This window comes from Eriocheir sinensis, chromosome 17 (genome assembly GCF_024679095.1).
Source record: "Eriocheir sinensis breed Jianghai 21 chromosome 17, ASM2467909v1, whole genome shotgun sequence".
Taxonomy (NCBI): Eukaryota; Metazoa; Arthropoda; class Malacostraca; order Decapoda; family Varunidae; genus Eriocheir; species Eriocheir sinensis.
In genome coordinates this window covers 2,634,122-2,658,246 of record NC_066525.1, presented here as the reverse complement: position 1 = coordinate 2,658,246, position 24,125 = coordinate 2,634,122, and the positions used below count along the sequence as shown (strand labels likewise).

The window sequence follows — 24,125 nt, the reverse complement described above, 5'->3', positions numbered from 1 at the left end:
AGAGAGAGAGAGAGAGAGAGAGAGAGAGAGAGAGAGAGAGAGAGAGAGAGAGAGAGAGAGAGTGTCATAGGAAAAGGAAAAAGACGGAGGAAATACTTGTTGAATAACAGAAGCGGGAGGAGGGAGGGAGAGAACGAGAGAGAGCGAGGTAGAGGGAGAGAGGCGAGGGGAGGGGGGCAGAGAGGGGAAGGAGGGAGGCAGCAGCCAATCAGGAGATATCAACGAATGACGTCACTGCAGGTCTATTACTCGTTCGCACACGTCTCCATAGCACGCCCAGCATACAATACATTTAGATCCTGCATCAGTGTGGCTCGTATCCGATGTAAAACGCAGCACGTGTGTCTGCCATTCTCTTTTCTCAATTTTTCCAGCACTTAAACACATCATATTCCCAGTGTTGTACAGGGATGAGTGTATATCATTAAAAGCTCTAATGTCCATGATCAAACAAGGGCAGAGCTTCAAGTATAAATGCTTGCTTTTAGTTACTCTAGTGGTTGCTGGTCCTCTGCCTTGCCACTGTTACCTTCCTTGCTTAACCAGCTTTAATTCACTTCATGAGAAATTATTACTTGTTTTTAACCCGGTAGCTGCAGCTGGGATCATGTTTCTTTATGGTCCCTCTAAGCGAGAAAAATGAGGAAAAAATCATCACTTACACAAACCATTTCATAATATATATCGAAGCATTTGTGATCAGTTTATGTGTCATCTATTTTGGGGGGTTTAAATCATGGCACAAATTTGGCTAGTCACTGCTTCCGGGTTAATTCTGTCAATGACTTATAAGTTGGATTAAAATGTCTTTCCAATGCAAATAATTTATTCATTCATAAATCAGATACATAATTACTATATAACTCTGAAGATATATAAATATAACCTGAGCATCATGAAAATATTCTCACCAACCTTTCTAAAGCAAAACTCTATCACAGACCCCAAGAGGTGGCTCTGGTGGGCTTCTCTTCTTTCTGTTGTTGCCTGATCAACTCGGCATAAATCCCTCCACGTTTCTTCAGAGACTCGTGTGTGCCAATCTGTAGGAAGCAGTTGTATCATTAACAGCTGTGACAGTGGTTGAGGGGCTGAATGAAAGAGGAAATTATAGGGTGTAGAAAAAATGTTGACGAAAAAATGGAAGGTTTGATGAAGAACAAATTATGCTCAGGAAGATAAAATTTGAGCATCACAATTTTAGAAAGAAAGAATCCTCTGACTGAAAAACATCAATTTATATGCAAGTCACTGCACATACTGGCAAAAAATTCCTCTTACTAACTTAGCTAACTTTTTCTTCTGCCTCTTAACTTTAATAAATGAGCAACAGTGAAATAAACAATAAGATGAAACTGACCTCTGCTAACTTCCCGTGGGACATCACAGCAATGACATTGGCATTCTGGATTGTGGACAAGCGGTGGGCAATGACAAGAACTGTCCGACCCTCAACGCAGTTCTCAAGAGCAGCCTGCACTACTGCCTCAGACTCTGCATCCAAGGCGCTGTAGGGAGAAGGAGATTTTGTTGTTCTAAAAGGCATATGTTCTACAAGCTGGCTCCTACAGGTGTACTCGTGGAGGTAAAAGGATGGAGTTAGCATGGGCCACTAATATTCCAAATGTCTTATGGACGAATTGTAGCTAAGGGTGTTTTCAGTACTTTTTAGTGTTCTACATATTAATTTTGTACTACTACTACTATTACTATTACTACCACTACTACTATTGCTATTATTACTATTACTACTACTACTATAAGTACTACAACCGTCTATGAAATAGTTTTTGGATTGAAATTATGGCTAAGCTTGAGAAAACTGGACTCCAGGGCTTAGGGGCCAGAAAATGCTTTCTCTCAATTTACTGGAAAATTTGATTTATTGAATTGGTGCTTGGCTAATTTAGCTTGTTAACCCGGTAGCTGCGGGCATCATGTTTCTTAAAGGCCCCTCTAAGTGAGAAAAATGAGAAAAAATCATCACTCACACAAACCATTTCATAATATATATCAACGCATTTGTGATCAGTTTATGCATCATCTATTTTGGGGGGTTTATATCATGGCAAAAATTTGGCCCGTCGCTGGTACACCGTAAAGCCACAAATTTGGCCAGTCACTGCAACACGGTAAAGCCACAAATCTGCCCTGTTGCTGGTACACGGTAAACCCACAAATTTGGCCCGTCACTGCTACCTGGTTACATCAGGCTTCTACAATATACACACATATATTAATGTAGATAAACTCATACAAACAAAAACAAATAAATTAATCAAAAGACAGTAAAAGAACAATGAGTGAGTGGTTACCTGGTAGCCTCATCCAGCACCAGGATTCTTGGGTTTTTGAGGAGAGCACGTGCGATGGCAATGCGTTGTTTCTGACCCCCAGACACTGTTACTCCCCGCTCCCCCACCACTGTGTTGTAGCCATTAGGAAAACCCATAATGAATTCATGGGCATTGGCTGTCCTTGCTGCATCAATAACCTGTGAAGTAAATGAGCATTGTAACATCTACACACACACACACACACACACACACACACACACATGTTTCCGACCTCACCCAATACCTGGAAACACTATAAGCAAGGTATCTCTGGGTTTCCGTATACATCTTGAGAAACTATTTTCAAAGGAGGAGCCTGACCATTCTTGGCTTTCAAAGAGAAGATGGCACCACTATAAACACTTGCCTGCGCCATGACGGGCTGGGGCCAACTACCATCCAGGCCCCTCAAGCAAGCCTACCGGCACTATAGGTGTAGACGTAAAAAAAATAAAAAATAAAAAAAAAAATGTTCCCCCTCAAAAGCACATCAATGCTGCCTTCAAAAACTTCATGATACCTGCAACTATATCATTTCTTTCTGCCTTCTTATTCTCATTACTTAATTAATACAGAGATTATCTTCAAAGATTAGCACCTCTGCGTCTGTTGCATCTGGGAAGCCATAGCGAATATTCTCCATGATTGAGGTAGCAAAGAGCACTGGCTCCTGGTTGATGAATCCAATGACTTGTCCACGCAGCCATGTGGGGTCAAGGCTACGCAAGTCCACCCCATCAATGGTTACGGACCCCTTATTCACATCATAGAACCTGAGGATGAAAAAAGCAAGGTGGAATCATCAATAGAAATAGTGATTCGAAGTATTCAAAACTTATCCCAGCAGTAAGCCAAATAAAGGTGACCCCCCATGGAAAAAACGGATTACATTCCTGAAAACAGTTTGCTAGGCGAACTATCATTGCATGAACCTATTATAGCATGAGGTGAAGGGTGCTGGTTCCAGGACACCAATTCATCCCCATTCCCCCTTATACACCCTTTGTTTGCCTGATCTGAGCAATAGTATATTTTCCTTCAAATGAAAGTCAGGAACACTGTCAAATATTTAAATAATTGGCATTTATAGTAGGATACAATTATAACTATGTCTTTTTTCCAAGACCCTCCAGCAACCCTCAGAAACACTCTCGCAGCCCTCATTTGGGTAGCGTCCATTGGCATGGGAACCACTGGTCTAATGTAACAGGGTGTAAAGCACGAACAAAGCAATAACCATGCCTGTTGTATAGAAAAAACCACAAAGAGATCAGATCATTACCTCTCTAGCAGCTGAGCAACAGTAGACTTTCCTCCACCAGACACCCCAACGAGGGCCACAATGCTGCCTGCTGGGATGCTTAGAGTGAAGTCACGTAACACCTCCTGTGAAAGTGCTGCATGTACTTTTATGTCCTCTCCCTGCCAAGACTGTGATCTCTAAATTCAGTGTAATGCCTAAGAGGTAAAAAGGTAAATTAGAAGCTTGGTTCACATTTCAAAACCAGTGAAATAGCATACAGCTGGATCTCACAAATAGCACAGAGGGATGACGCGCCAGGTGCGTCACCGGATGGCTGTACAGGCGAGCAATGACAGACCTCGTGCATCACCATAGGGAAGGGGTTAAGCATTTTAGTGACAGGCATAGTGGAGTCAGAGGGGGTATGATTAGGAAGAATATGCCCTGAATCATCCAGAGTGAAATTTTCAGAGTGTCTGAGTGAAGAGTTCAAATTTAGAGACAAATTTGACAGCTGGGCTGCCATCAGAATTAAGGAGAGGTGGAAAAGAAGTAAAATTGTTGGTTATATTTTTGTCTAGATGCTAGAAGACTGGAAAAATGAGAGTAGGCAAGGTTTTGACATTTTCTATTAATTATTGTTTTAGTATGTAAAAGAATAATTTGTCACAATTCTGAGCAGAAATGTAAAGCTCATGATTAGCAGGAGTATAAAGGCTCAGGTACCGTTTGTGAGCTGCCTCTCCAGCTTTAATAGCATGAGAACAAATGTGATTGACCCAAGGCATTTTAGCATGAGGAGTAGAGAAAGTATGGGAGATGTGTGCCTCCCTCCATCCCAAAGGCAACTTTCATACCAAACGCCTCATTAGTTCCTCTAGGGCGAGCTTTATAAAACCCTTCTTGATTCATTTATGATTCATTTATTTCAGACAAAATTGTGTAGTGATAGGAAGGTTTCAAATGGGAAAACGGATGAGTCCTGGGATGGAGGTACCAATTATCTCTTTATACATGTGTGTCAATGTCACATGTATAATGCTTCCATTAGTAACAGTGTTTTTCAGGCACAAATTGACATCATTGGCAAGATCCTACTGTAGGCACCAAAATCACTTGACACAGATCTCAATTTACTGAAAATTTTGATGCATATACGATGTTTAATACATTACTAAACATGAAAAAAACTTGTTTTAATTATTTTGCTTACTATGTGGAGTCAGTAAGGAGATTATTCTAATATATTATATTTGTTTCTTATCATTTTTCTTAGACAAACCAAATACTATTGAAATATTTCCAGCATAAAGGCATATTTGACTAATATCTTCCACTGCATAATAAAATTACTGTGTACTCGTGTACTTTTTACATACCTGGTCTGGCCTTGTGGGATACGAGAACGACACATTTTTGAATTCAATGTTGCCCATCAGAGTATGGTAAGGAATAACCTTCCCTCCCTTCACAGGTATTGTTGGCTGGAGCTTCACATACTGAAAAAGAAAAGCAGTACTAAGCAAACTCCTATAACATCCGAAGGATTCTTATATAAGCCACTTGTATGTGGGTAGTTTTATGCAAATTGCTGATGACCGAAAATTGTCAGTTAGTAGCAGTGGATGGAACTTGAACCTCGGTTCTCCAGGACACTGTGTCCACATGAGGCGGTGGGTGAGTGGTTAGTGAGCGGGTTAATAGGTGGTCATTAGGACAGCATTTGGGTAATGAATGAACATCAGATAAATGAATGAATAGTTATAATTGTAATGTAGTCATGACGATTCAATTATTTTCTGTATAAGAAAGTTAAGACTAACCTCAAAGACTCTGGCCCCTGCACTGATGCCTCTGACATATGTACCAAACATGATGCCCAGCTGAGCCAGGGACTTTTGTATTGTCTGAGCAGCAACTAGGAAGGACATGAGGTCCCCTGGCTGCAACTGATCTTGAGCGATGAGTTGGCCTCCACCCCACAGAATTCCCATGACTATACTGTTCAAGAACAAATTTGAGCCAGCCTGCAAAAAATATAGAGATAATACTTAATTCATTTCAGTGAATTTTGTGTATAACTTAAGGAATTCAAATACTCCATTGAAGTACATAGACTATGGAACCATCTTGAAGATTAAAAGCTCATGCAAAACTTCCAAAAGCCTCATGATAAATAAATCAAATCTTTTTCAGCAATGAGTCCAGAATTTAAAGTAATGAGCAATAACTGACGATAATAAATACTATTCCAAAGGTCAATTTTAACCCCCCAAAACTAAAATGGAAGTTGAAACTGTCACTTGGCAGCTTAAGTCATCATGGATTGAAAGAACACGGGTATGAACAACAAGAATAAAAAAATCCTTCTATTTTTCCCTTTCACCTGAAATTTTAGTTTTTTGTCCATCAATGTAAATATTTCTACTCAATACAATTATCTCATATAGCAAATTTAGTCCTGGAAAAGGAAAAAGAACTGAAAATTGCATATTCCTCCTGCATCATATTTCTTTAAAAGATCAAAGGTTATTAAATCTCACAAACCTGGAATACACCAATGCCCATTCCCAAGGCTTCATTCAGCTGCCTTGACTTATCCAATTCTTGACTAAATAGTTTAATCTCCATGTCCTCCATGGCAAAGGCCCGAACTGTCCGCATGTTGCCCAAGCATTCATCAGCGACTCCAGTGGCACGGGCAACCTGCAGCAAGATGGCGTTGAGATGACAAAATTCATGTGACAATTTAAAAGCACCATTAAATTTAATAAATCATTTGAGAACAAAACTCTCTCTCTCTCACCTGATGCTGAGCTTCACGGGAGAGGGAGCGTAGTAAAGAGCCAAGAGCAGTCCCGACCCCAATGATCACTGGCACAAACACCCCCGTGAGGGTTGCCATCTGGGGTGAGATCATGTACAGGGAGATTCCACACCCAATGATCTAAAAGGAAAGATAAATTACTGATTAGTCATGATGAAAGATTAGAACTATCAATACCAAAATACAGTAAAAGTCTGTTAATCCAGTCACTGATAGTCGTCCACACATATGAGAATGTTACACAACTCATTGCATGGGCAAATCTGGAGTGGACTGAATATGTGCGTTGACAGCAGTGTGGTCCGTCTGTCAGGTGTGGTTCCTTCAACCTTGCACTCTCTGTTTCATTCTAACCTCCTTCCTTCCTTCCTCTTGCATCACCTTTCTTGTCACTAACCTAACCTAACCTAACCTAACCAAAACCGAACCTAACCTAACCTCACAAGGGGTGGAAGCAGGACTCAGCTGACATCTGCTCATCACGTGGTGGAGAAACAACACTCCTCCTCCCTTTCCTTCCTTATCACACAGATTCATTAGCAGTAAGGGGTGGCAGTGATAGGGAATCCTCCAGCTCAGAAACATGTACCAGTAGACATATCCAGTGCTACATTAGCAGAGGAGGAACCATAAAAAATGTCCTATCATGTTGCTCATAAATGTGGTAGCATCTAATAGCTCACCATATTTGATAATCAGCCACAAAGTTGTTCTGCTGCAAACCAGACTGGCAGACTTGTACTGTATCTCAACCCTTCCTCGCCCCATCTTTTCTCCTTCTCTTGTTTCCAAAGAGCTCCAGACATCCTCACCACATGTTTTCCTGCACTAAGCAGCATGGTCAGCCTTAACTCTAGATACATATGCCAACAATTGGCAAAGAAGAAAGCTCATACAGAAAATTATTAATCAATACCAATATCAATCCCCTGAAGCCTTGTAATTTAAAATTCATTCATTTCAGCCATAAATGTAAACTGGGTGTTGCTTTCAAACCATGTGAATGCCCAGAACAAATATTTTCAAAACCAATAACCTCTTGAAGCATGTCATCATGTTTCTCAAGTTTTGAAACTTGAAGTGGAATATTATGATGCAGAAAAGGGAGGAGCTGACACTTATTTCTTTTACAAAATCTCACTCCAGAGCTGCAAAACTTTATTACATGAGCCCCATATCTGCAAAATATCTAATGATATTAGAAAGTTATGTCTGGCTACCTATAAAGATTAGTTATGATAACCTCTCTTCTACATTAGATCCAATCCCTGGCCAGTGTAGGGAATTGTAATGATGATGATGATGATTATGATGGTAATGATGATAATAATGATAACAAAGTTTGAAAAAATATTAATGTATTGTTTGGAAGCTATGGATGAAATACTAACTGCAATTTCACTCACCTGAGTAACACTGCGCATTCCTTGTGATATGCAAAGTTTAAAGGAACTTTTAAAGTCCTGGACATCTGCAGTCAGTCTAAAAATAAATCAAACTACATATTAGATTTATAAATACCATGGTGCACGAGTATGATGAATAAATTGTTTTACATCATTAACAACAACTAGAAAATTACATGAAAAGTTATATCTGGTTAATCAATCAGTCAATAGTGGTGCACACCAGGGGGCGCGTCGCCTCCCCCACCCTATGACGCCAAACTCAGGGTTCCTCAGGGCGTCTCCATGCAGGCACCCTTCTAATCCTAAGTACCTTATGGCAAGATCTTTTGATCTGCTCAAGCTACAAACTCTGTGGGCGTCCCCTTGGCCTCCTCCACTTTTTTCTTTTTATGTTTCACCTATGGCACTGGTGGGCTTTCTTGGTGGGGCCTGGTGGATGGCCCCAGCCCATTTTGGCACAGGCAAGTGTTTATAGTGGTGCCATCTTGCTTGGCTCATGTTGCCCACTGGAGATCATCTTTGATCCTCTTTTAGAGAGAATTTAGAGCCTGAGTTGATAGGTGGTCTTCAGGACAGCATGTGGGTAGTCTTTGGTCACTCGGCAATGACTGAAAAATTGCCAGTTTGTTTGTCACAGCAGGAGGGATGCGAACCTGTGTCCTCCTGGACGTCATGCCTGCACGTTGACCACTCAGCCACTGCCTCCCCTTGGAAGTCTCTCTTACAAATTCGACCCTGTGAGCAGGCTTGATTTCTGGATAGCATGCCACATACTTCTATAGGAGTTCAGCTTCATGGACTCTGCAAGTACGTATTAGACTTCTAATTAGTCCAACAGAGTACTTGCCAGTTTGACACAAAGTCATTCCAGTAATATCCCATGATTATGTGCAGGCACTCATTACCAGAGGCATCAATCTGCCTCATTAAGTCACTATTCAGTGTTAATGTCTCAGAGCACAAATAACGTAGACTTGGATCTTTGTCCTTTGCTAAATAAGCAAAGTTCTACATAAGTGATTCTATTTGACATTTTTTCTTGACGATCATCTTCACATGTCTGAGCTTTAATGCACATTCATGAAAGAAGATACAAGAAAAAATTAGTTACAAGTATGTCAAGCAAATAAGATTATTAGAATCCATACCTATTGACCAGTTCACCAGTTTTATGTTGGTCATAAAAGTAAATGTCCTGCTTTAGGAGTGATGAGAACAGCTGCTTCCTAAGGTCGTCTGCCATCCGCTCCCCCATGCGGGTCAGGAAGGCAATGTAGGAGAGGGTGAAGAAGGCCTGCCAGCAACAATAAAAAAATAGTCACATAGAAAACATTCTGATAGACATGATGTGTAATTACCTAGTTGTGTTTACCTAGCAAAAGCTATGCTGCTAGTGTTCTGTCTCTATGTATACATTTGTCCAGCCTTCTTTAATATGTGAACACTGCTGCAATCACTTCTTCCTTTAATTCATTCCAAAGTCTGTACTTCTGTGTGGAAAGCTGCATTTCTTGATTTCATTCATGCATCTAGTCTTCCTAAGTTTGTTCTTGTGTCTTCTTATGTTTCAAAGTTCCCTCTCTGACTGCAGAATCAAGTCTCTTCTGTCTACCTCTTCCACATCACTTATCAAGTTATACAGCATATCATGTATTTTTGTTCTTTTCTTTAATGCTGGTAGAATAATTTCCTTTTTAATCATTTCCTCATACCTCAAGTCTGCCAAACCGAGAACCATAATTATTGTGGCTAATCTTTGTATTCTTTCTTGTTTACTGATGTGTTTCTATTTGTGAGGGGACCACCCAGTTGCTGCATATTCCAGTAAACTGACCACAAATGCGTTGATTGATGAGTGATTTGCATGTGATGATTTTTTTTCTCATTAAATCGCTTAGAGGGGCCTTTAAGAAACACGATCCCCACAGCTACCAGGTTAAACCAGATTTTTTATCATTTTAGCCATAAGGGCAACAAAAGAAATCAGCCTTTGAGGATAACATTAAAGATGAATGTATGATTTATCTCTCTCAGTTCTCTGCAAATTGGTTTTAGTCTTACCTGTATGCAATAGTACTTCACTAGTTTGACCACAGGACCAGCTACCTCCTGGGAGAAGATCCTACGCTCTGTGCTCATCTCCCTGGTAAACTTGGCCACCACATTCACCACCTCCCCAAGCAGGACTGGCACTTGAATATTGGCCAGAGAGACCACAAAGGCACTCTGCAATGAGTTATTTACATAATGACGTACATTTTGAAAATATTTGAATTTGCAGAAAATTGGGGTAATGGAAATCTCTAAATATAGATGAACTACATATACAGTATATACAAAACACACTTCAGTAACATTCCTGATACGTTAATATTACAAAAAATATGGGAAATTAAAATCTCATAATACATATACAATGTCTATCAGAATTGTAGCTTTGGGGAGACAACAAAATTTTTTTTTTAAAAAGGACCTTTTTTTTTACCACAGAAACAATTTCATTACAACACTAATGAATTGCAGGATTGTGGTAGTGCATGTATTTATATGTAGAAACAAGTCAAAGACGAGGTCCTTCTTACAACTATATCAAGAATACAGAAGTAGCTGGGAGTGTGTGTCTCCAACTGAGGCAAGGCAAGAATGCCTGGGAGGGCAAGAAGCTCAGGAAGGCACAGGGGCTGCACAGAGTGCTCGTAGGGATCCTACATATAAATACATACACTACCACAGGATACAAGTGTAATTTACTCATCCTCTGCTCCAGCATCCTGAAGTCTTGATTTCAAGTCTTGATTATGTTTCATTCATTAGTTGTACCTTGCATGCAACATAATGACAAACTTTAGTTGAAAAGTACAACCCTAACTTGTGCTGTTTATCATGGCTAGTATTATATGCCAGTTACTCAGACGAGTGCAGGAAGCATGATTAACCCCTTCTTTACTGAGCACTGCTGCGTACGTAAACATTGCGTTCCCCAAACACTTCATGTGGTGTGGGGGGGTTGTGTAGATTTTATTGTAGCGAGATACTATAAAAAAAGTAAAATAACTATGTATATGTATGTATATAAGATATGCAACAATTCCTGGATGCACATAAACAAAATCCTCTTCTACACTAGGCAGAACGCTAGGGCGAGCATCAGCAAATGGATCTGACAGCAGCTGGAAATGTGTGGAAGCCTGTGACGGGGATGGCGAGCGAGAACCACTTGCTGAAAGCGTTCCTTCGCTGTCCACCCCCTCTGACTTTCCGTCATCACTCGTGTCAGTGTCGTCAATGTCACTATCTTTCCCTGGGTCGTAATCATTGTCTTCAACTCCTCTCATACCTGTTTCTTTTCATGTTTAATTTTGATGAACTTACTACAATAGCAGCCAGGAGGTAATGTAGCTGAGGCTTTAGTAGTTCCCAAAAAGCATGCCAGTCAAAGGGAGGATCTACTGCGTCCTTACTGTCCTCAGCGCCAAGGAGTCGATCATGAGTCTCCTTGGCTAGCTTGTGGGCCTTACACTCACTGAATACTGGAGTAAACAGGGCCTGCAAGATGAAGAGTAAAAAATGAAAGTTTAGAGAAACATCATCACTGCAAACAGAGATGTAAAGAGACAGAGAGTAGACTCGAGAACATGAATGTGCACACACACACACACACACACACACACATACACACACATACACACACACACACACACACACACACACACACAGATAATTTTAATAACAGGAAAACTTATGAAAGCTACTCTTAGATAAGGGTGGACATGCATTATACCAGTAGTATGTATTATTAAATACTTGTTACTTGTACAAGAAGGATTCTAAGGAATTACCTTTACAGTGAGGGCACATCCTGTGCCTATGGACACTTTGAGAAGAAGAGAGGTACTCCCGGAAGAAACTGGCTTGTTCCTGGGCGCCTGAACCTGGCGACTCACTGTCTAAGATGGATGATGTTAAGATTATTAATACAAAATGCTTCCCTTAAAGATACAAGATCTTTGCTTTTATTTTTAGTGCTATTAGTTTTCTGCCATAGATACAATGAAGCTTTCCATAAATCTGTAGATAAATAAAAATATAAAAATAAGAAAATTCATTAATAAATGGACAGATATAATAATCAAAACTAACATATGGCATACACAATAATACTTTGTTTAGGTTCATATTTTTTAAATACTTTGCATTCTATGTTTTGATAGTTACGTGTGCTCCATGCAGATCACTATGTTGCCATCCCATTTTGCCATTCAAACACTCATTCACTCACTATACTTTGTAACTTATAGGCCCGACCAGGCCCTCCAACTTGTTGTTAGGGCCGTATTACAGGTCGAATCCGAGAAGTTTCGGGTCCCTACAAAGGTCGGTTTAGTGGCCATACTACAGTCCAAGAAGTTTTGGGTCCCTACAAAGGTTGGTTTAGTGGCCATACTACAGTCCAAGAAGTTTCGGGTCCCAACAAAGGTCGGTTTAGGGGCCGCACTGCAAGTCCAGTCCGAGGAGTTTCGGGTCCTTACAGAGTTCGGGATGAATAACTGTAGGGAGTCAAAACTTCTTGGACTGGACTTATAATACGGCCCTTAACTATAATAACATTGTTTCACTTTGATGTTCTTCTTTTCCACTTTTGTAAACAAATACAACTGGATATAAAGGTAAAGTTGAGGGTTGACACTGTAGCTTGGTGCTCACCTCCATCACAGTGGCCACATTAATTCCACCATGTCTGTTTCTTCCTCCTCTAGATGTTTTAACAACTACATATTTGTAAGAGGTTTACGTAAATTACAGTGCAGTTTATAGTATGTAGAGCTAATGAATAGTGATATTTGTGATATTTTAAGCAGCTTTCAGGTAATGGAAATGCTGTATTAGGAACAGCTTGTGTGAAATTGCTCTGTTTTTTCTCGTGGATCTTGAGGCTTTTTTCAGGGGTGGCACCAAACATTCACAGGTATTCTCTACTAATGGGGCTCAGAATCTCCCAACGTCCACAAATAAGGGGGGACAGGTGTATACATGTAATGTTTTTATTATATATTTAGCTTGTAGCTGCTGTTTTTTCATGACTGAGGGGGTTGTCGAAAGAAGAAGACTTCCTCCGGCTGTCCATTTGACAGCTTTATCTAAATAAATCAAAGGAGGTTGAGACTAACCTAGAAAAGGTTCAGAGGCTCACAGCAATAGGCCTATACAATACTTACAAAGTTCCTGAAGCCCCCAGACTTTCCTTTTCTTATAGGAAGGAAAGGACAGTTTCCTGGTGGCCTGGTGAGAGACACCCTGTAATAAATACAGAGAATCATGATTGTGAGCTGGCTGCAAAAATTACTTTTATATGATTGCTTTTACTTTGTTCGTATAATTACTGATAACACTTCCAAACATTAAATATTGACAAATACAACAATATCAAAAGACTGGTCATGATGAAAAGGGTACCTAACGTATTTGCCAGCATCAAAGACGCGCCCCATTTTCAATTCCTCCATTTTGAAGGAAAAATAATTTCCTAACCTTACCAATTTTACTAGGAAATTTTGTTGGTTGTTTCTTGTGTTTACATGTTGAAAAAAATGCGTCTTCGGCACTGGTAAATATGGTGGTTATGATAAACACTTTCTTCTAGTTTTGAAAATCTTAATGTATGTCAAAACTCTGAAAAGCTGGATGAATTTAATTTGAGAAAAGAAAAAAAAAATTTCATGAAGTTTTCCACCAGACAATAAGTCCAAGCTCTAGGCAGGCATGAACTGTGAGACATCTCTGGTGGACTACTTACCCATGCTTCACCTGTCCCAAGGCTTGTCTAGCAAAGGATCCACAGCCCAGCAATATCATGCTGCTGTTACACCAACTCCAACCTTTTCCACTCACAGGGTCCAGTTAAGGACAAGTGACTTTAACACCCTGAAACACAAATAATTAAGCTGTTATACATCATTGAAATATAAGATATGAGAAAGCAAAGCAATTTTATTTAGCAAGGGAAGTGAAACAAATCGTTATGTGTCCCAAGATTTAAGGAACTGACTATATGTTTCCTAACATGATACCTTTGCTACACTGGGAATTCAGTATGATTAATTTAGAGGAATGTTATCATATCATAACCAATTTTGGTTGCGAGGGGTGAGTATGGGCAAACACTAGAATGATACCAAAAATCAGTACATTGAGAAACCACCTTGTTAAAAAAACAGCACATGATTAGAGAAACTAAAGAATGGCACAAGCATGAAATAACAAACAGAAGATTGAACATTTGTAGAAACCATTGTTTGTCATAATGATACAAATAGAAATGTTACAAATAATATGGTGGAGGTATTAAAAGTTGCAGAAAGGCTCAGTCTCCCAAGGAAGTTGTCGTGAAACCATAATAATGGACATTCGAAGACTGTACATTCTCTACATATTCTACAGCCATACTAGATGGTCCATCAAAGATTTGTACGTTTATGACAAAGCCACCAAGTTTCCTAAATGACATGTGAGTTTCGTTATTGTATGTGACACGGACTTATTATACAGAATTTCCACCATGGCACTGAACAACAGTGGTCCACACGAGCAAGCCATACACAAACCATACAGGTCTCCGTTCCTGTCAGCCTGCTGAGCTAGTAGGGCCTTGACTGTGCCCAGGCTTTTCCATGTCCATCTTGCCAAATTGCCTTCTTGCAAAACAAGTGACCAGCCGCCAGGAAGTACCATGTTATCCACGCCTGACTGCGACTCACCCCTCACTCAGCCACCAACCACTGGATTAAAGTTTGTCAGGCTGGAGCTTTACCCAAACTCTAATCTAATATAACCCACCCTGACCTAACCTATCATTCCTAACCTTACCTGACCCCACAACTGCCAAAATATAATGTGCAAGACTGCACTCATAAACTTTGCGCATCAATGAACTGTAATTAAAGAAATAAAGTACAAAATGTTAGTATTAACCTCGTGTAAAAGGACCATTTCCATAACAGTCGGGAATTATTCTCGAGGGGTAAATGGTGGAGGCACGTTTTGATTCCCCATAATCACCCTAGTGTCTTCTTATCAGTGATGAAAAATACAGTATTACTTCTTCGTGGGAGTACACAGACAACCGGTGTGTTGAGCCGCTCACCTTCTTCTTCTTCTTCTTCTTTTGACCTGTGCCGCTTTGTATCGCTTCTTAGGTCCTCCTTCTTTCGTTCCGCTTTTCTTCTTTTTCACTTCTACACACTTTTCTTTTCAGTATACATCACTTTTTTAAGCACCGCCGCCGGGTTTGTTTACACTCGGCGGCCGGTGGTTGCGTCATCGCCCCCTCCACCCTCCACCCCCCCTAACGTTTGGGACGAATCCGTCATGTGACTGGCGGACTAAATGTAATGATTGATTGATTGATAGTTTATTGTTGCAGGTAAACAACAAGGGAGAAGGGAGGAACATGCCATCCCAACCCCCAGGCAGGACAGAGTGTGATTATACAACTATTAATACATGTGTGGGTAGCACCATGAAATTAAAAAGATACAATGGTAGGAAGGAAAGCACAACAAGGGAGGGGGCAGTACCTCCCCCTGGACAATAAGACAATAAAATGTGGGGACGGAGAACTAAATGTAATTGCGGACGCTCTCTCGAGGCCCAACTGACGTGTGTGTGTGTGTGTGTGTGTGTTTGAAAAAGGTAAAACTCACGCTTTACGTAAATTTCACCTTTTTCCCTCCCTTCTCCCTTGTTGTTTACCTGCAACAATAAACTATCAATCAATCAATCAATCAGCTTTTTCTCTTTTTGGTGGCTGGTAGTGTTAGGATATGATGATTTAGGTTGCTGTACCCATCCCAGCAGGCTGAGAGGCAGATAAAACATTACTAAACAACCTTGCTAAAACTGACAACGTTGTTACTCGGGATGTATAAACGAGGCATAGCAAGGTTAATTGTTGACACCTTGCTATGACTGAAAGGCGACTGCTGATTGGCGGGGGTCTTGCAATGACGTCATCGGAGTCAACAACCAATCACAGCTGCCGCTCCCCGGGTCAGCTGTGTTTACATTGTCTCGCGGACCCTCGCCTGCTGCTGCCTCTGCCTGCCACCACCACCACCACCACCAGCTCCTTCATGCCCTCCAGCGGCCCTCCTCCACCTGTCACCTGAGGGCTGGGAGGTAACCCTGCAGTGGGTGTTACGCGCTCCCTCCCAGCCACCCATTGGGCTCTGAGGCGCCCGCAAGAAACCCACTAACTTTCAAAAATCGCTGTCAGGATTATAAATAATTTGCGGTGGGTATATATGGGGTTCAAATTAGTCAGACTGAGAAGCTCTGTCGGTTGAGAAGGGTAAGACAAGCCATGTTGAGACGGGTGAAAGACCGAAAAGTACATTTTTCGTGTAAACAAGTGTGATACAACTGAGAATTAATAATTAGAAATAAGCATTTGAAGTCTGTGTGTACATGAGGTAAAGGACGGATTTATGTGAAAATTTCCTTGTATTCTGAAGCTAAAAATAAGAAGAAAAAAAACTAGCCACGTGACAGCCTCTAGGTCTTTGAATGCGTGTATTTAGCCCTAATTTAAGGTTGTTGATTAGTGTATTTCAGATGTAGGACAATAGCATAGGTCACGAAGAAACAGAAGAAATACAAGAAAACGGAGCTGATCTGCTCAAGAGAACAAACTTTTTCTCCATTTTGCTCAAGAATTGAACCCAGGCCCCTGAAACACTCTAGGGTTGAGGCAAAGGCTTTCCCTAACTGATCTTAAGTCAAGTCAGGGGAAATCTGGCAAATATGTCTGAACACAAATATTTAGCGATGAGGTTGACCACACAGCACCTGACAGGTCACTGGGAGGTGGACCACTGACTGGGATCTGGAGCAAGTTGTCGATGGTTCCATCTTCAACCACACGTCAAACCCACTGTCAGTGATCTGGAAGGTCTATTTGACATGTACCTATGCATTATAATTTCATGCACTATCCTGCTGTTTTAGAATGAGACAAAGTATATAATGATTACATGCTTTTCTTTTAGGAGGAATGTGACCCCCTCATTGTAAGTGAAATGGCATCAGGAAGTAAGGCAGCAGTGTTGGCTCGCATGGAGCAACTTTACCGCGAGTACAACCAGCTCTCACAGTTCCTCAGGGCAATTCCTGATTCATCAGAAGGTGCACCAGATTTATCTCTCATCTCTGTTTTTGTATATTGCTTTTGCCAGATTTCACATGTCATGTCTATGATTTGAATTTGAATCATAATTAGTCTTCTGTTTCAATAATCATTGTACTTCAATAACTACTACATATGTCTTCTTGTTTCAGATGTGGTTAATGCAACTAATGCTGCACCTGATATTATTTCGGTTGAGTCCTTAAAACAGCAAGTCAAGAACCTTAAAGCACAACTGGAAGAGTTAGCCACAGGGAAGGCCACAGCAGAGAAAACTCTTCAGCAGCAGAAGAATGAGAGCATCAAACACATAGACAAATTGAAACGAGAGGTTGCAGACTTAAAAGATGACACAGATGTTTTGAAGGATATTCTAAAGAGGCTGAATGAAGAACTAAATAGGTAAAAACTAACTTAATACACTATGAAAATATAACTGAAATAGTGAAACATCTTATTCAATCATACATTGAGATAAGAAGTCTGTGATGAAAACCCAGTTTGATAAAGTAAAAATATGGACAAGTTACATTTTGCTATGAGTAATGATGTTGTGCAGAGCTGAGTTAAAAAGGAAATATCAGCTTCAAGAATTTAAAATAACAAAAGTCATTTCCTCATGTTTCCAGGTATCATATAAAGTATGGAAAACTGCCGCAAGGAATTATTGTATCAAGCAAAAAGGAAATTACTCACTCCAGTCTGTATAAGTTCTCTGGGCTCTTGCATGCATATGATGAGATACTGCAGGAGAGGGACACCATTATAAGGTAAGAAATGTTCAGTTGCTGTTTGGAATTTGATCATTTGCTTAGATGTATACAATCTTTTATTTTACGTCTTCATTTTTGGTCTCAGTTTGTAGCAGTTATTTGAAGTGTACATACATCCATTCATTTACTGTTTCTATATCCTCCTCTTTCATGAATATTAGTCTGATCTGTGTATGACTGTCAAATATAACGTTAGTCTTCTTATTCATCTTAAACCTTACTTGTAGACTTTCCCTGTATACTTATTCTCTCATACACTGTAGTTCATGACTAGTCTCAAATAATGTCATCTGCAGATCAAAAATTGCCTAGATACTTGTTTCCTGTTATAATTTCCTTAAAGAAAATTGCAATCTCCATGACTTTGTGCTTATCTTTTGCCATTTTCACTCCAAGAATAAAGCTGTGTTACTATAATTTCAGAACATCTTGCTTATTATATTGTTTACTTATATACTTAGTTTGGTGATTAACTTTTTCTCCATATTAAGAAGTTTCCATTTTGACTCCAGAAGCAGTAGTGAAAAGATGGAGGAGTTGATGGTGCAGGTGAATTCCATTACTGCTGAAAATGAAAAACTCCATGCACGCCTGGAGAAGATGCGGTCACAGGTAGGCTCCACTCTTCCTACGATTTTGTCATAATTTGCTGGAGTCATGGGCTCTTAAAGTAGGTAGATTATAGAAATCACTTATTGCTGACACTTGCAGGTTACTTGTTCTTGTGATGAAAATCAATGCTTTAAATTGGTTGCTTATTATGTTGAGAAAATGTCATACAACATGATAAAGTTACTAGTTGTTTTTATTAGGTACCATTGGGGTCAGAAGAAGCAGAAATGGTTGCCGCTGATGCCAAATTGTTGTTAGAGGAGCGAGAACTCTTGATGGAGGAGCTGCAGAGACAACGGCAGCATAACAAGCAAGCTGACCTGCAATATCAACAACAAGGTGGTGCATTCTTCTTATAAGGGTCACATTTTCTACTGTTGGTCATCCTATAGGGTTATTTTCTATGGCATAGCATAGACAGCATGCCATGGATATAAATAATTATGTACATCATGTAGATCTTTGTGAGTTATGACTTCCACAGCATAACCTTAAGAAAGTGAGATGACAAGTATTTTCTTTAACAGCAAGTAGGGAATGAGTTGTGTACAGATGAAAGTTATCAAATGATCCATGGGGAAGTTCTTGGTCACTGTGAGAGAATAAGATGGTAACCAGGTTATATATAAGTATGCCTGGCAATATGGGTGTGACATCTTTGCCTCGTTTATAGTCGGAGGGCAGTTTTGTAATTCTTTAGGAGGATGGAGGTTAGCAGGAGGATAGGACTAAATTGTGGAAGGATAGAGTGCCTAGACAAATGGGTTGAGAGAAGATGGAAACACCTACCATGGTCACTTCTTCAGTAGTACTAATTTGAATGTTTTATATAGTTGCCAGCTTGATAACTAATCCATACCTCATGCATGCCATGGCATTTGGAATGCTTCTTACCACTAATAATGCATGGCATATTGCAAGTTCCTAGGGTCATATTTTCTTCACTAGAATTATTACAATGCTCTACCATATAATTGTTTTTACTCTCCTCTTTGCAGTACAAACCTTTCAACAAAAAATTGAAGATTATGAACACCAAAGCCACAGTTTGACTTCTGAAATGGACACTTGGAAGGCAAAATGTACGCAGCTGGAGAGGAGGTGCAGCTCCCTACAAGACCAGCTTCAGAGTTCTGTCTCACAACAGGAACATGAAATGGCTGTCAAGGAGTGTGAAAGGTTTCTTAAGCCATCATATTTTATAGTAATTGATAAATGATTTCTAAATAAAGATACCATCTCAAAGTAAGCTTACAAACTCTGAAAAGTTTTACAGCTGCACCCATTTTAGTGAAGTGAAGTGTGAATTGATGATGAACAACTATTAGAAGAACTTTGATGGTGTATCCAAACCCAAAAATTTAGGCAAAGTTAAAACAAAACCTCCAAGCAAAGTCATTTGTAGAGAGCCAGAAGAGATGAAAAGCAGGCAATGCATCACCTCCTGTCCTAGTGCTTCCTAACGCTTCAAGTGGAAATTAACTTGTATGCATGACTGTGATGAAGGGCCATGAATAACCCAGTAGTGCAGCATGGGGATGAAGCAGTAGGCCAGACTATGGGGGATGATCATTTGCCACCTTCCTGTACTGCTAGTGTAGATGCATTTCTGTAAACATTGAGGAAGTTTCATGAATGGTGTTTTTGTGTGATGTTCTTTTATTTAAATAATATGAATTTCCAAGTGATTAGGCCCAGAATTGCACATGGAAAGAGACCAAGGGAGAATATGAAAGTACTGGATGCAAGTAAGTGTTTTAGAACAGGAATAACTGCATGGGGTACATAGAGGTGGCTACATCCCTTGGAGAGGTTTCCTGGGAGAGCCATGCCAGTGGCTATAGAGGTAGATAGATTGTTGATTGTCATATGTCGTCGCACTCAAGATCCATGTTGAGTTGTTTTAAACCTTCTAGATTGTTTGAGGAGCTCCGTACAGCCTACAAACAAGAGTCTGGGAACATAAAAGGAAAACTCCATGCAGCAAGAAGTGAGAAGCATAATTTGGCTGAGAAACTTACCGACACGTCTGCCTACCTGCACAGACTCAACGGCCAGGTGTCAGGACTGAAAGGATCTCTGAGGTATTTCTCTCAGTAGTTCAGAACACTTCCTTTTATGTCAAGTATTCTTGTGAAGAAGGAATTACTGTGTATAAATGAAAACTTAATATACTCATTTTAACATTATGAAGAGATGGTGGTCACTTTTCCTTATATTACAATCATACTAATAATTACCAGGTATTTCAAGACTCCTTTCTGAAATATGTACTTTAATATCAGGAAGTATGAGACCCGCATGGAAAGGAGGAAGCATTCTCTGAGAGCTTTGCAGGCCTCTGTGCGTCTCACTTACTCCCGCCTCAAGGCTCTTGCTAAAGTTTGCAGGTAAATAAACTTTAGATTTTGTGTATACATATGTAATTTATGTTTTTAGATACTTGTTACTGGTAAATATTATGATGCAAACATCCACTTCCAAAAACACTTTTATTTCCAAACCAGTGAGCTCCTTGATGACAGAAAAGAACTTCTGGAGGCTGTAGCAATGCAAAAGAAGGAAAGAGAGGAGCTTTGCAAGGAAGTGACTTTGCGCAGTGCTGCTGTGGGAGCACTGTCACAGAAACTGAAGGTGAGGCAGTGAAGTGCATTTATGGGACCTATTTTACCATTTAGGCACAACATTAGCATCCATAACTGCTTTTTACTAAGTGGATAAGGGACAGATTATGAAAGAAGACTTTTGGGACTAATTTCGTTTCCATTATATTATATCTATGAGAAGAATACAAATATTTTAACAGGAGGAGCGTCTAGTGTGGAGTGGACGTATAGCTGAGAGGGACGGTGCCATGAAGGCGGCCAGAGCAGCATGGAAGCGCTCCACCAGAGAGTCTTCACACCTGCGAGGTCTGCTGGCTACTAAAGATGATACTATTGCTTCGCTTATCTCAGATTATAAGTAAGTAATTTTGCTGCATTGGTAGCTAAAAGTATGTGCTTCTTTTTTATCATTTCAATGATGTACGAATAAGCTGTTGCATGCAAACATTATCTTGGCACCAGACACATGCAATTATTATTACTATGCTTCTTGTGACTCAGGTATATAATGTTTGTGTGTCTTTGATGCTGGCACATCGTCTCCTTCGTAAACAAACCGCCTGAGTCATTATTTTCTACTTTACAGGAAATCAGAAAAGAAATGTCATTATCTTGTTTGTCTTAAGATTTAGGCAGAAATGAAAAGGCCAATTCTAGAACACTCAAACCCTGAATGACGAAGGCAAGCATACAAAAATGGGCGTTACATGTTGAAAAATCAATGTAAACAAAAACCTGGAAATCGCTGAAAAATGACTTTGGCGATTATTTTATGAGGGTGACGATATATGGTAGTTGACAGGGTTTGATGGTAGTGCAAGTCTCTATTGGATATCATAGACTAGGTGTTTTTGATGATCCACAGAGCTGAACCTCACCTAACCTTACCTAACTGAACCTCATCTAACCTTACCTAACTGAACCTCACCTAACCTTACCCAACTGAACCTCATCTAACATTACCTAACTGAACCTCACCTAACCTTACCTAACTGAACCTAACCTACCCTAACCTAGCTTCAGTATTTATCCATGTCTTAACCTTTCCTTACCTAACCTAACCTTGACATCAAAGTACAAAGTTTACATTAAGCTTCAGATAGAACCAATCTTTTTATATGTGTGAAAATATAAATTGCTCTTTTTCAGGTTACTGGGACTAAGTACAAATGAGGCCAGATATCAGAACCACCGTAATCAACATAAACTGTCTGGAAAGTTACTTTAACCCAGTAGCTGCGGGGATCATGTTTCTTAACCCGATAGCTGCGGGGATCATGTTTCTTAACGGTCCCTCTAAGTGAGAAAAATGAGAAAAAATCATGACTCACACAAACCATTTCAAAATATATATCAATGCATTTGTGATCAGTTTATGCATCATCTATTTTTTGGGGTTTATATCATGGCAAAAATTTGGCCCGTCGCTGGTACATGGTAAGGCCACAAATTTGGCCCGTCGCTGGTACACGGTAAAGCCACAAGTTTGGGCGTCGCTGGTACACAGTAAAGCCACAAATTTGGCCCGTCGCTGCTACTGGGTTAATGGAGGAGAGTGTCTAGTCAAAAAGGAGAGATTTTATGGAAGAACACTAAATGCACTCTGGCAGAACTGCATGTGCATTATTTATCGAGTTATGAGATCGCCTTCCCTCGAGGAGCCCAGAATCCTTGCTTTCCCCTCACCCCCACTTTTCACCTGCCATTTCTGCAACATAATATTCATTGTAAAATCTGGGCCGCAGTTTGTGGCTTATTTTCTTTCATTACTAAACATCAGCAATTCTTCCCAGCATCTAATAGTGGAGGAGGCAGTGGGATGGTTAAATGGCTGTGTTTATCAGTCTCTCACTCTCACTCCCTGAAGATAAAGTTGGGTCCTAGGAAGGGTTAAGTTACCATAGAGTTATTGAACATCGGAGATAATTATAAAGAGAGATACTTGGATGGCTGTGATGGATAGAGTATACTGCTCTTAATTACATATAACTTTTTGGGATTGGTGCTATGAATCTCACACCCATTCTGTATATTTGCTAGGTTTCTACCAAATAGAGGATACGTTTGTCTTAGGAATACTACAAGAATGACTTGGAATTATGCAAACAGCAGAGGAATATTGATACAAGTGCAGTTCCTTCACATATGGTAAAGCACAACAGAAATAATGCAAGATTTAGTGACATTGACGTCTGAGATGAGCCAATGTTTTTTTCTCTTTACGGTGTTTTTAATTAATCTAGTCAGTGTGTGTGTGTGTGTGTAGAGATAAGACACTACCAAGTTATGACTGTTGTACTGCTCCAGGAATAAAGTCAATTGTTTGTCTCCCTGCTTTCAGTAACCACCCGCTGGAGACAAAGGTTGGCATGTTCATTCTCTTCCTCGTTCTTGTTTGGTTCCGTTCACACTCGCTCGATCGTGGTGTCGGAGCTTCGGGCTGTTTCATAGCAAGTGGTCGTTTATATTTGGACTTGTTGATCCGTTAATAGGTCATTGCAATTATAGCGACAATGGTTAATGTGTAACTTCAGTGGTGATGTATTTCTTATTAAACTCAACGCGCCCTCATCATGCAGTAGTGTTTGAGAATTCCCATCTGTTATTTCCACGCTTGTTAGGGCCACAGTTGTTAATGGGAACCTGATACGTTTAAAATGAAAAAAAAAAAAATCGAGACCAAAGGAGAAGGAAAAACAGCTCAGTACAGAATGAAGTATATAAGTGTGCGCAGTGAAGTAACTTAAGTGAGCATTGTGAAGTATCTAAGTGTAAAGAAGAACCAAGGAGGGCCTAAGAAGTGACACAAAGCGGAATGGATCAAAAGAAGTGTGCTGTCCAAATCCCTTATGCAAGAGTTAACCTGAACCTTCATTCTTTCATTATATAAGTGTGCGCAGGGAGGTAACTAAGAGTGCATAGTGAAGTTTATAAGTGTAAAAAAGAGCTAAGAACCTATTCTAAGAAGCGATACAAAGCGGAACAGCTCAAAAGGAAAGAACTCCCAGTCGAGAGTCCAACCTTGCCAGATTGTCGTACTCGGCCTCATATTTATCAATTTTCGACCCAAAAACTCGCCATAGCCCCAGTAACTCGATTCATTTACAGTTATCATTGAAATCGTTAATCACTAATGTT

The 24,125-nt window shown here is 40.0% G+C and overlaps 3 protein-coding genes across 6 annotated transcripts in view; 1 reads left to right on the top strand and 2 right to left on the bottom strand.

The window, feature by feature from the left end:
- LOC126999759 (solute carrier family 22 member 20-like) overlaps positions 1–1,028 on the bottom strand; it is a 30,454-nt gene extending 29,426 nt beyond the window's left edge. The window contains exon 1 of the transcript XR_007753549.1: positions 916–1,028. The gene's annotated coding sequence lies outside the window, so the exon portion shown is untranslated. The remainder of the gene's footprint in view (positions 1–915) is intronic.
- Positions 809–15,119, bottom strand: LOC126999757 (mitochondrial potassium channel ATP-binding subunit-like). Of its 4 annotated transcripts, XM_050862614.1 has the most exons (18): positions 15,090–15,104; positions 14,928–14,956; positions 13,610–13,737; positions 13,032–13,110; positions 11,655–11,762; positions 11,188–11,361; positions 9,877–10,041; positions 8,964–9,109; positions 7,813–7,888; positions 6,386–6,526; positions 6,127–6,285; positions 5,403–5,606; positions 4,959–5,078; positions 3,619–3,722; positions 2,935–3,109; positions 2,316–2,494; positions 1,361–1,508; positions 809–1,043 (listed from the first exon to the last, which is right to left on the bottom strand). In XM_050862614.1, exons 3-18 carry the CDS (start codon positions 13,666–13,668, stop codon positions 936–938), a joined length of 2,145 nt encoding a protein of 714 aa, XP_050718571.1. In that variant the 5' UTR covers positions 13,669–13,737; positions 14,928–14,956; positions 15,090–15,104; the 3' UTR covers positions 809–935. The 4 variants fall into 4 exon arrangements, with proteins under 4 accessions (XP_050718571.1, XP_050718573.1, XP_050718572.1 ...); XM_050862616.1 differs by lacking the exon at positions 14,928–14,956 and having other exon boundaries at positions 14,957–15,119; XM_050862615.1 differs by lacking the exon at positions 15,090–15,104 and having other exon boundaries at positions 14,785–14,930.
- Positions 15,120–15,848: 729 nt separating this feature from the next.
- LOC126999760 (centrosomal protein of 89 kDa-like) lies at positions 15,849–23,315 on the top strand. Its single transcript, XM_050862622.1, has 12 exons — positions 15,849–15,990; positions 16,860–16,995; positions 17,149–17,398; positions 17,626–17,766; positions 18,282–18,381; positions 18,582–18,720; positions 19,380–19,560; positions 20,298–20,465; positions 20,667–20,771; positions 20,889–21,015; positions 21,188–21,345; positions 22,137–23,315. The coding sequence occupies exons 2-12, from the start codon at positions 16,890–16,892 to the stop codon at positions 22,213–22,215; spliced, it is 1,554 nt and encodes a 517-aa protein (XP_050718579.1). The 5' UTR covers positions 15,849–15,990; positions 16,860–16,889; the 3' UTR covers positions 22,216–23,315.
- The last annotated feature ends 810 nt before the right edge of the window (positions 23,316–24,125 follow it).

Coding starts and splice junctions, on each gene's coding strand:
- LOC126999757 (XM_050862616.1), bottom strand. CDS start 13,668: ATGATATTGCTGGGCTGTGGATCCTTTGCTAGACAAGCCTTGGGACAG. Junction 9,110..9,876: donor TGAAGTACTATTGCATACAG/GTAAGACTAAAA, acceptor TGTTGCTGGCAG/GCCTTCTTCACCCTCTCCTA. Junction 3,723..4,958: donor ATCCCACAAGGCCAGACCAG/GTATGTAAAAAG, acceptor GCACTTTCACAG/GAGGTGTTACGTGACTTCAC.
- LOC126999760 (XM_050862622.1), top strand. CDS start 16,890: ATGGCATCAGGAAGTAAGGCAGCAGTGTTGGCTCGCATGGAGCAACTT. Junction 16,996..17,148: donor AATTCCTGATTCATCAGAAG/GTGCACCAGATT, acceptor TTCTTGTTTCAG/ATGTGGTTAATGCAACTAAT. Junction 19,561..20,297: donor GCTGTCAAGGAGTGTGAAAG/GTTTCTTAAGCC, acceptor TAAACCTTCTAG/ATTGTTTGAGGAGCTCCGTA.